Genomic DNA, 12,312 nt, shown 5'->3' with positions numbered 1-12,312 from the left:
CCCTGTACATTATAAAAACTATTATGTTTTTGATCTGGTTGTTCCTTTCTCCATGTTTCCTCCATTTGAGATAGAATCAGTGAGCCTTCAGTTTATAACTACCCTGGGATTTTTCCCTTATTTTAAAAGGCCAGAGCTTCACAAACTTTGAACCAATGTGACCCCATTTTAGCACTTAAATTCACATGATCGAGGGCACCAAAATAAATTAGTAGGGTGGCCGTCTCCCTTCAAAAATAACTCCATTCACAGCCTCCCCACACTCCAGCTGATCCCCTCAACCCTTTTGCATACCACTAAATGTACCCTTAACCCAAGCCCTTCTGATAACCCCCAATTAAACCTCCCTTCACTCTCATTCCCATCCCTTTTTCATTTCCCAGTCTCCCTCACCTCTCTCTCTAGTTGATCCCCTTTCACTCTCCAGCTCCTCTTACATTCTGCAGTAGATCTTGTCATTTTGTCATTCCCTCTCTCACCCTCCACGGCCAATCCTCCCCCATACACACTCTCCAGCTGATCCTCCTGCATCTAATCCCTCCCCTTCAATCAGCCCCTCCTCCAAACATCCTCTGGCAGGGTCAATGGCAACATTTTTTTTGGGTCTCAGGCCAATTGTAGATGTCAACTGGTAAGAGAGAGCAGGCTGATGACAAGGCAACATTTTTCTCTTGAGTACGTTCAGTGGTGTGAGAGCATAGAAGGGGCAATGACAATCTCCACCAACCTGTGCACTCAGTCCTCCTCTCCCTTCCCTTCATGGCTGGTTCCAAGCCTAGCTGTGATCTGCATTAGTAGTGAAAGTCAGTACAAAGCCTCTGCATCAGCACAGTCTCGCAGGACCTGCAATGGCCCTGATCCCTCCTCACAGAGGGCTTTCTATTACAGAAATATGAGTGAAGGGTCTCCCACTGTTCCTAGCCTAGTTATTGCAGCATCCCCACCCAAGCCAACCAGGGCCATGGAAGACCTGATCTAGGAATTGAACCAAATATTCTCTCAGAATTCATTTATTTGTTTTATGTAGTTATAGGTTGGATGTTTTCATAATTTTGCTTCTGTACACCATTTTGGGGGCTTATTTTTAGAAACCAGGAAAGCAGTCTAGAACAATAAATAAGTGGCAGTGCACATTAACACCAGGCCAGTCCTCTTCAGTGTTTACTGATTTTTACTCTAATTCTTTAACACTAAACTCAGAATTTTGTTTTGGTCCTGCAAAATGTTTGACTGACCAGAGTTACTTTCTCTCAATTCACCTCCTCTCCCAAAACACAGCTACCTACCCACAGCACCCAATATGATTTCCCACCCTCTTTCCACTACCCCCCCCCCCCCCCCCACCCCCGGCCTAGTCAGCAAGGCAAGGCTTAGTGTTCCATACTTGTGTTCACCAAAATAAACTCTGATAGCATGAAATGTTTGCACATCATCTTGTTTTTAATGACTATTTCATCATGGAAAGAAGCACACACACAATGCTCTTAAATTTCAAAATCAATGGATATTTTATTTTACAGAGAACAGCATTCTTTTCCCAAAAACATAACATTAAAAACGGTTGTAATCTGTATAAACTACAAGTGTGTCAAAATATAAAACTCCAAACTTTTTAAATAAAACATTTGATCTAAAAAAAGAAAAAGTGAATTCATATTTATCAACTAGGAAACCTCATGCTTCTTGTACAATTCTCAGTCCAGGCAGGGCCACTGACAAAGTTGTATTTTGACACGTGCTAACAGTCAATAGGGCCTAAAATAAGTTACAATGTACTGTAAATCATTAAAATTTGTATTTAAGAGAATTAGATTTTCCCTCCTAATAATTACAGAAAACCAAACATGCTGAATACCCCTCTACACCCTCTTGATCACCCCCCCTCTCCTCCACCTGCAGTGTAAAATAGGGCTTTTTTTTTTTTGTTAGCAAACCCCAATACTAAATTAGACATGGTTCTGAACCTTTGTAACAATTGTGTAGGACTTAACAGCCTGGCCTTTTGCACATATTTTATACCACAACAAATTTACAATTTTGGAAAGGTCATTAAGCTTGAAATGCAGTCTCAGGCTATACGGGAAAGGTACTAACAGTTGTGGGTTATTTTTGTCCCCAAACTGTTATGTATTTTAATAGGACACCCCAAAATATTCACGAGTCAAAAATCAATGGCCTGTCTAGAATGACTAATAGAGAATAAAACCTTCAGCTTCCAGGAATACTGCATAATCACAGCCATCTTCTGCTTTTTGTACATTTAATGAATTACCACATTTTCTTTACTCTTTCAAGAGCATATTGCTGGCGTGAAAAAAGAAACACTAAAAAGACTGGTTAATACAAACTTGCCATTCAACTGTAAAACTCTCCTGGTTGAGCATAACTAAACCACTTAATTTTTCATATTATCCGCAACCACCGAAAAATAATTCTAAAAGTGAAGCTGTTTCCACTGTTACATACTGCTGCTGACCTTATGGAAACAACTTACAATATTGGGACAAAAATATGAAATCTATTGTCTCATTGGACTTCTGACATAAACCAAATGCTCGCTGTGGCAACTGTGAACAATTTTAATTTGAAATTGTGGTTTAAATTAAAAAATGTTAGAGAACGCTAACAATGATCTCTGGGATAAAAAATTTCCCATGAATACCCTGGAAGCTTAAGGGCCTTCAACTCTTCCTACTTAAGCAGTGATAGGAAATACCCTCCTTGTTAGTCAATATTAAATGTTGCTCAGTGTAACCTTAAGTTTATAAAAAATGGTTGTTTGCAGTTCCTTTCTATATAAGAGCTCTGCAATTGGGTCCTGACATTGAAAACAAATAAAATTGCCTTTGTATCAATTCTAGAGGTGGTGGTTATACAGCATCAGCGCCAGAAAATAGGATGGCAAATGCAATTTGTACCTTCCCTTTCTTCATCATATTGCAATACCAGTATTAGGCACATGAGACATTCTTACAGAAAAAAAGAAATGAAGGTCCAACACTTAATCAAGGTACTTGGCTTTTCAACTCAATCTAAAACTCAGTTTAAGAAATGCAGGTTGGTTTGCCTCTTCTGCATTGCCTTTACAGATGCAATGATCCAGCAAAACACACTTGCACTAGTCACTGAGTGAAAACAGAGGGAATATACTGATGCATTCTCACATTTAAAGACTTAACTAAATCTTTCCATATCCATGTACACTAATACCTACTGGAAAACTAGGTCCATTTTCTAGATTTTATTCAGTTTAACTAAAATGTCAGCCTTGCACTCCACCAGTTTGTCAATCTGCCATTTTATGATGGTTCCATATTAAAATGCCAGTGGTGGCTTGCATCATCAGTGGTGCCAGAAGCATGTACCAGAAGCAGCTATCCCCAGATTTTGAATTGCTAGTGCCTATGTTCTCACTTTTTGTCTCCAACTGAATTATTTTAGAATTTTAAGTATTCAATCAACTAATAGATTGGCAACTTGCTATACTATTAAGTAAAATATCTCGTAAATTTGGTAAATGTAAAACAGGAATGCCAGGAATTTCCAAATAAGCTTTGAGATACCATAGATAATGAGGGATAATTTACAGGACCTATACACACAACAAACTGGAAAAAGAATACAGATTACTGAACAGTGAGAAAAGGTGTTCCTGACAACACACAGACAATCCCATACCTGTCTGGGACCACTGCTTATGTTTAAAAGTACATATAAGATCTCTCTCTATATATAATATAAACTATAATTTCAAACTGGAATTCCAGAATATTTTCTTGTGCTTCAGAGCTATGATCTAGTAACAGCCTAGACAAACTCACTTTTAAAATTTTTAAATCACAATAAAAAGCATCAACTATGATAAATAAAGTCAATGAAAGCAGTTTCTGTGCAGTATATAATTTTTAACCCAATGTAAAGTATCTGCTGCCAGGATTAACTCACTAAAAAGTAGCAACAAATATGAATGTCATACAGACTACAAGACTTAAATTCTCTTTGTATTTTTTCCCCACCAATTATAACCTTGTATATATTAAGCATCTGATTATATCAGCAATTGAACAGATCAGCCAATAAAATTATAAACCAGAAAATTAGGGATCTTGCAGTACTTGGTTGCAAACAATTTGCCATCAGGGGTTGGATCTGAGAAGGCGATTTCATCCGTAGAGAGGTAAGAACCATACATGAAAGTGGCTCTAAAAAAGAAAAATGTAATTAAAGAAGTGTTAGCTTTAGTAGGTTTAGCATTAAGGCACCTGAGTTTCTGCAGTAGTGCAATGGTAGATATTTCTACACATTTACATGAGGTTGTATAGCACATACACATAAGCACTGCATCTCTGAGCTATACTGTGCTTCAGTACCTGAAGCACAGTATAGCTGAGGGCTTTTTTTTTTTTTTTTTTTTTAAGAACAAGTGCTTATATGGTAAGGCCTATCTTTGCACTAGATGGTGCCTGCTGAGCATTCTGGATTATTTTCCAAAGTGAAGCAATGAAGAGCCATTCTAAAGTTTTGAGACTTGCAGGAAGCAAAATGTGCCTCCCATAGACCAAATATTATTATTTGGTATCTGAATACTGTGTTTAAGAAATAGTTATTCACTCAGAAGCATAATCATTTTTAAAAAGCATTGTGAAGTATACAGTTTTACTGGTAAAGCGTATGCTACATGCATTTTGAAAGGTTTTTTTTGTTTGTTTTTAACACTTTTGGAATATCTGTCACTGCACTATCAGGAAATCATTGAGCTATGAAACCATCTTTTCAATTTTAAGATTTAGAAAAAGCTGCACACTGCTAATAATTTTTATGATCTTATAATAGCAAAAAAATATATATTCTTGGCTGATTAAAATTGCCCCATGATGTATGTGCTAACCCTTCTCCCAGGACTCAAGATTTACCACTACAGGGTTAAAGATATTTGGTTACTCAGAACAGCTTTACATGTAGAAAAAAATCCTAAACCAGATACATCTGATTAGCAGAGTCAGGCTTTTCCAACAGATAAAAGCCATTCTATGCTGTCTATTTGGATCCTTACTGATGCATGTTATCAAATAAGGAGATCCCTCTTTTTCTCTTGAACCAACCCTGAAAAATGCTTTAAAAACATGTATCCTGCTCTTGCGGGGGACATCAGTTTACTGCTGCTCCAGGTTGTTTATTCATAACTCACCATCAGCAATATGATATAGAATATACTATGAGAAGTTTTCTGGAAACCTTTTATGTTGACAAAAATAAGACTTGTATTAAGGAGACTGCACCTAAGAAAGCTTGAGAAGGAGAAATAAGGTCTTACTTGATAATTTCCTTTCCTTGTGTCCAGTCAGACCAGTCCAGATGTGTTATACATCTTGACCAGCAGATGAAGACAAACAGGCTCACTGATGTCACCCTTATAAGCATACATACTGACCTCAGCCTGAAAGTATTACCTGTTATAAGCTGAGGACAACATCTCATTTCTAAAAATATTTGTATATTTATTTTTGTCATTTTTTTCTTGCATCATGGGGCTTCCAAGACCAAGATAGACTCCAATAACCAGAAAGAAAGGTATAGAAGAACTATAACACATAGCTGAGTGCACAGCCTCTTAAAGAGAAAAATAATCTCCTTGCACTGCAGAAAGACAAATACAGACTGCAGTTTGGTGGCAAAGGGAGGGTTCTGGATTGGTCTGACTGGACTCAAGGAAAGGAAATCATCAGGTAAGAATAAATTTCTCCTTCATTATCTAGTCAGACCAGTCCAGTCAGAAGGTATGTAACCAAGTTACTCCTGATCAGGGTGGATCACTTCCAAAACTGCTCTCAAAACATCAGCAGCAAAAAGTCTGTAATCCTGCCTGGCCCTTACATACAGTCTATAATGCTTAGAAAAAGAATGTAAGGAAGACCAAATTGCCGTTTTACAGATCTCACCTGAGGAAAATAAATGCAACTCTACTCAGGACGCAGTCTGAGCTCTAGTGAAATGAGTCTGAGCCTGCTTAGGAAAGAGCCTATTATCCATATACACCATTATAATCGTCTACTAAATTCATTGAGCTATCAAAAGCTTAGAGAAGCTGCTTCACTGCTATCCATTCCACCATACAGAACAAAAAAGATGATCGGATTTCCTGAGGGCATTTTTTACCTTAAGATACCGCAACAGCCCTCTGTGCACATCCAAAAAGCAGAGCATGCTATAGTTTGCCTCTTTCATCTCTCTTCTGAAAGAAGGCAAACAGATTCAGATGAAAATGAGAGACCACCTTCAGGAGAAAAGAAGGTACTGCCTTAATCTTGAAAATCTCTCAAGAAATCTGCATAAAAGACTGCCTACAAGACAAAGCCTGCAATTTTGAGATCCTTCGGGTGAAAGAATGGTCACCAAAAACATCATTTTAAGGGTGAGTGTAAGTAAGTTTACGGGTCAGGGATCTATCTGCTACAGAACACTTTCAGTTCCCCTCCCACTTCACAATCCTAAGTTCAGGAAAAGACATGTTCTCCTCAGAAATAGACTCTTATTTATCAGATTTGGCAGGATTTAGCATTTAGAAGATCATAATTCCTGTCTCTAGCATCCTGGCCACTAGGCACCAGTTTACCCTAAAGTTCTGATGATGATTAGTTTTAGGTGCTTTCAGTCATTAAACATGGGATATCTCCCTACATTTGCCCCATCTTAAGTGAGATGAGCCAGCAATGGAGTTTATTACTGTTTAAGCCTAACTATCAGGCTACTTTGGAGGCTTCAGCTGTATGACCACCAATAATGCTACCATTGACCCACTTCTTAATTCATAACCAACTTTTGACGCTATTGTAAAACATTTTTTTTGTGGCCGTCATACTAGGCATCATTGTGTGGTTCAACAGCCATAATCACTCAACCTTATATATAATCATCGGTCAGTCCATGTAAAACATCAATTTTTTAAATATTTTCTTGTGCTGATTACACCCGTGAGTGAAAATTTTTTTTTTAAATATATTTTCAATGACATAAATCACCTCTGCATCAATTCCCAAAGGTTTTATGATATTGCTTTTTCCAGATAATTGGTATTAAATGCTGTACTTATCTCATGTTGACGTGCTTGTTACTCTGCTGAAAACCAACCATGAAATTTCTGCCAGCATATATCTCAGCATTGTGGTACTTCACACAAGCTCTTTTCTTGCCCGACACCGTACCGTGTTTCGGACTTTACCATGTCCTTCATCAAGGGCTACACATCTGCGTTTTAAAGCAGCATGGCGTTTCTCGGCGTATACATTTTAGCTTCTCGCTAAAAATTTTTTTACAATAGCGTCAAAAGTTGGTTATGAATTAGGAAGTGGGTCAATAGTAGCAGTTTGTGTATCGATCGTGACCTCTCCGAAATTGATTTGATCTTGCTAAGCATTGTTTTTTGAGTGACCACCAATAATGACATCAATATAAGGTACGAATAATGCAACAATAGTAGTAGTCATAGTCCTTATAAGGAATCATAATAGTAACAGAATGGGAGTAATGTAATAGAAAAGCAGCGAATAAAATAATCATTATAATGAGGAAAGGCAAAGTGGTATAAGTATAATGAAGGAAAATAGATGAGGAATAGTAACAGGAAATATATATATAAGGAGGATGAGAAATAAAGAAATAAGGAAAATGTAGTTCTCACACGGTGCATGCTGTGGAACTATGAGGTAGGGACATCGTTTCAGACATGAGGTAGAGTACGTGTGCAACCCTCCTTTCCCTAGTCTGGACAGTGACTATCCAGTACCTAATACAGATTCCAGAGATGGGGCTGTGGAAGGTCTTGACAGCACATAGCTTTACGGTGAGACCTTTCCCATGTCTTATGAGAGCCCTTACTCTTTTAAAGAGAGTGACTGAAAATAGCAGGTGGACCATGATCACCATGGCTAGGGCAGGTAAGGCATAAGACAGGATTATAGTCAGTTTATAAAATATCTTCATCTCTGGAATCATAGCTGTAGTCAGCAATTTCTGCTGTATCTTGGTCTAAGACAGTTCCCACAGTGTGAGAGACTATATAGCCTAAAAGATATACCAGGTTTTCATCAAAGTTGATTTCATGGCCCCGAAACACATCCAGGCTTTCTACCTCTGTGGGAACCAGGCTGGTTCTAGGCAGTATAAGGACAACCCCCTACAGTAACTATTGAGTGCTTAGGTACTGTGACTAAAAAAACATTACTGGGGAAGGGAACCTTACTGGTAACATCATGCTTGTTAGAAATAGTAAGCTCTTTCAGAGGGGTGCTAACTAACCAAACATTATTTACAGCAGGAGAATTCATCATACTTTGTCATGGATGGTAATCTTACATTTCTCTTGGATGCTGTCAGAGGACAAACCACACAGTGCTTCAGAAGTATCATTTAGGAAAGGCTTACCAGGACATAATCAATGTATGTCCTTTGTTTGTTGGCATAGGCCTAAATTAGGAAATAAATATTGCTGTGGGTTGTTGCTCTGATAGGCTAAAAGGGCTGGGATGTTTACATGCAGGTATACATTGTTTGTTCGATGCAGGTATATACTGTTTATCCAGGTACCTACATTAATTACTTGTTTCAATTGGTAAACATTCTCAGGTAAAATGAAAGGCAAATTTAACACACACACAACCTCCATATTATCAATGTCCACATACATATGATAAGCAATCTGGACCTGGACAAGCTCGATGTTACTTCAGATAGCTAAAGCATCTGTAATGACTAGAGAGATTAAATAGGTTGGAATCTGTCCTTTCATTAAATTACTCATGCTGTTGTCCAGCTCTGTAAACAAGTCCTTGGTGAGCGCTTGAATGGTCTGGATAAAAGTTCGGTCCTCGCTCAGCATGGTTTTAATGTGGTAATGTCCTCTCAATTACGCTCAATTGCTTGAAAATGTAGGTTAACCAAGGTGAGTGTGTTAGTGTTTTACGTTGAGACATTAGCTGTTCTTGTTAGTGTCGTATCTGTTTAGAAATACTTTTCATATCGTCCTACAACTCCTTAACAGTGCTCTGCAAAGTTTTATTTATTTATTTTTACAGAAACTGCATCTGCAATGGACAAGGATGCACCAAAGAGGGAACCTAGGATAGAAAAAATAATGGATTCAGCAATTAGTCCAATAAACCTTTTGGGTCGGTCTAAATCTTTTCTAACGGGTTGGATCATAATTTTGTCCAATTGGCTGAGAATATTCTGAACATCCTAGATAGCATATTTCAGATGATCCATGAACCAAGTTTTAGTTGCAGGCAAAAGCATATTAGTGAGGTTAAAAAGTTTCTGGAGCACATGTTGGGAGTTCAACGACACAAACTTTTAGGGTGACAAATCAGGGACTGTGTGATGAGGAGGCCAGGAGTGTCTTGCATCACAATGCCCGAGGAGGGACCAGGCTTGACCAGCTTCCGCTCCTGTTGTCAGCAGCACTAAGATGATCGCCCTCAAGAGATTGGCTCTTCATCTGAAAAACAGCAGAGAACTACTACTCTGCTTTATTGTTATAGTGTCAGGGTTACTGGGCACGGTATTTTGATCCACAAATTTATGAGGATGACAAGGTCTGAGCTGATTAATGTGGACCCATTTAAGGACATCTTCACCATCAGGATTTGTCTTAATTTGAATAAGATACGAGACTGGTGAGACTTTAATCACAATTACAAAAGGTCCTTTCCAGCTAGGCAAAACTTTGCTTGCTTTGGCTTTGTTTTTACTGTAATTACAGTAAAAGACCTTGTCTCCAATTTTAGACTCTTTAGAGGTAGCTTTTAAATCATAATAGGCTTTTCTACCTCTGACATTAGTCTCCAAATTCTTTTAGGCAAAAGCAAAAGTGTTTTGCAAACGTTTCCGTAGATGGGTAACATTCATGTGCGGTTGTAGCACTAGCCAAATTAGCATCCTGCGTCCTGAAAAGCATTTCTCTTCCTGTCATCATCTCAAATGGGGAGAACCCAGTAGTACTGTGTGGTGTGGCTCAGATAGCCATTAACACTAGGGGTAATTTGATATCTCATTCCTTACCTGGATGTGGACACATACTTCTTTAGAATGCGTCCATAAATTCATAAGCAGCCTTAATCCTCCTGATTTTTGAAAAGTACTGGAATAGAATCCCTGGCTACATTCCTGAGGTAGAACAAGACTGATCACCTTTCTTTTGAAGAGAGGTTACTTTCAATTGCAAATGAGCAGATTGAGAAGTCTGAATTAAAGACCACCTTCCATTGGACCCGAGGGTGATTGAAGGAAGCGCAAATGGTAGTCATATTCCACAATCTTCAGGACTCCTTCTGGAAGGACAGAATGGACCATTTCCTCTACCAAAGGTGGTGGGCCTGAGGGACATTACTTACTGGTCCAAGGCTTAGGCTGCAACTGCTGCTGGACCTTTGGTTGACACCTCTCCCTCTTCTGACCTCTAACAGGCTGCCGAGACTGCAATAAAGTAGGAACTTGGTGTTGAAAAAAGTAGAAAGAATGTCTTTGGGACAAATGGAAGTTTGCACGAAAAGTACTGTCATTGGGCCAGTGTTTCCAGCACCGTATCCCTGAACAAGTTCTTCCCTCTATAGAGCACACCTGCCAGGCAGTCGTTAGCATCTTCACAAAAGCCACTTACAACCATACAAGCGTTCTGGCTCCTATAGAAACAGCCAAGATTCTAGCTGTAATGTCAAAAGCTTCATAGTGTAGAACAAATAATATGCTTCTCACACTTCACCACATCTTCAACGGCTCGCTGTAACTGCATGCCTGGAGTCAGACAATTCCAATAAAGGATGTAGTTTTTGCATGTACTCATGTAAATACTGCACCATGTATAACTAGTGAGCCACACTCTGAGCACTAGGCATAGAAGCCTCTTCCCAAAGGCATCCAACCCATTTTGATCTTTCCCAAGAGGAGTGTTAAGAGTGATCACAAGTGCGCTTTGCATCCTTTAACTCCAACTCCATCACCACAGAGTAGTGCAATAGTTGGACTATGCTAAAGCCTGAGGAGGCAAGAACTCTATTCATATCTTCTGGTATTCCTAAACTTAATCTGACGTATAATTAGGCCCCTGAATATCTCAACATCTCTCCCCTTATATGCCCTCAAGGGAACTCTGGCCGACCAACATGGTTCTTCTTTCCTCTCCTCCACTGACTGCTGCCAGATTGCCCAGACCGAGATTCCAAACTTTCAGATGTTACACACCAAACTACCATTAACTATGCACCTACAGCCATGCTACCTTAAGTTCAGGAAAAAAGCTAAGGAATGACTTTTTAGCCAAATCTTCTCCTAAGACTCATATCTTCAGCCCAACTTCCTGAACGCCCAATGAGGGAATGTTATACCTAACAGATCTTGAAAATATTCACAAATTGTTTTCCCTATGCTGGATCCCAATGGAATGTTAATTGCAAATTTTGATTTGATTTGAGTGTTCTAATGCCTCTGTTTCTTTTAAATTTATTATAATCCACCTTGAGACCAATTTTGGGAAAAGGTGGAATATCAAATGTTATTTACTAATTGCTTACAGATACTTAAGCAATTTACAAATGACATACACAATTTAAAACCAACAATTCGATTATGTTCACAGAATAATAAATATTGAAGCTTGCCACATCCTCATTTGTAGATCTTTAGAGGAAGCTATGCACTCAATAGAGTTCATTGGAAGCTGGAGAAATTGCAACAAACTGAAGATTTTCTGGAGATGAATGCTGCAGCAAGTCTGAAAGAATTCCTGTAGAATCCTTCTCTCACCAAAGGGGAGGGGCAGGGGAATCAGATCAGGGAGACCAAGATCCCCTCTGCTTGTCTGAGGAGGATATATCTAGTAGAAACTCAGAATGAGCTGAACCCACTTCTTCTGTTTCTGATTCATGAAGAGGTGGTGAATCTGCCACTTCAGGTCAGTGTAGCCCCTTCCACCACTGGAAGCAGTCAAGGTTTAGTATGAACCTGTGGTGGATTGAGTGGCCCCACTATGTGGAAAAATCTCCATCTGGGACAGGAGAGGTTCCAACTTTCCACTCTAGTTTTTAGGACTTTAGGAGGCAAAGGCATTTTTCACTAGATCTGGCAGCTGGGACTCCCACTGGCTGAGGGACCATTTCTGCTGGAGTTAAGAGAAGAGACCTCTTCAGAAAACGAGATCTGTTCATCCTCACTGAGGGCTACTGATGCTGACAACACTAAGATGGAGCTCACAGCCACAGTGGATGAAACTGTAGAAGAGGCAGATTCTGACACACTTTGTGCAGGTAGCAATGAGGTCGC

The 12,312-nt window shown here is 39.1% G+C and overlaps 1 protein-coding gene across 1 annotated transcript in view; it reads right to left on the bottom strand.

Moving 5' to 3' along the window:
• Positions 1 to 1,484: 1,484 nt before the first annotated feature.
• LOC115081972 (N-acetyltransferase ESCO2-like) overlaps positions 1,485 to 12,312 on the bottom strand; it is an 89,976-nt gene continuing 79,148 nt past the window's right edge. Inside the window, exon 5 of the mRNA XM_029586209.1 lies at positions 1,485 to 4,202. Coding sequence (XP_029442069.1) covers positions 4,070 to 4,202 — 133 coding nt within the window. The 3' untranslated portion in view covers positions 1,485 to 4,069. The remainder of the gene's footprint in view (positions 4,203 to 12,312) is intronic.

This window comes from Rhinatrema bivittatum, unplaced genomic scaffold, assembly GCF_901001135.1.
Source record: "Rhinatrema bivittatum unplaced genomic scaffold, aRhiBiv1.1, whole genome shotgun sequence".
Taxonomy (NCBI): Eukaryota; Metazoa; Chordata; class Amphibia; order Gymnophiona; family Rhinatrematidae; genus Rhinatrema; species Rhinatrema bivittatum.
The sequence above is the reverse complement of the archived record's forward strand: the minus strand, read 5'-3'. Positions and strand labels throughout refer to the sequence as shown.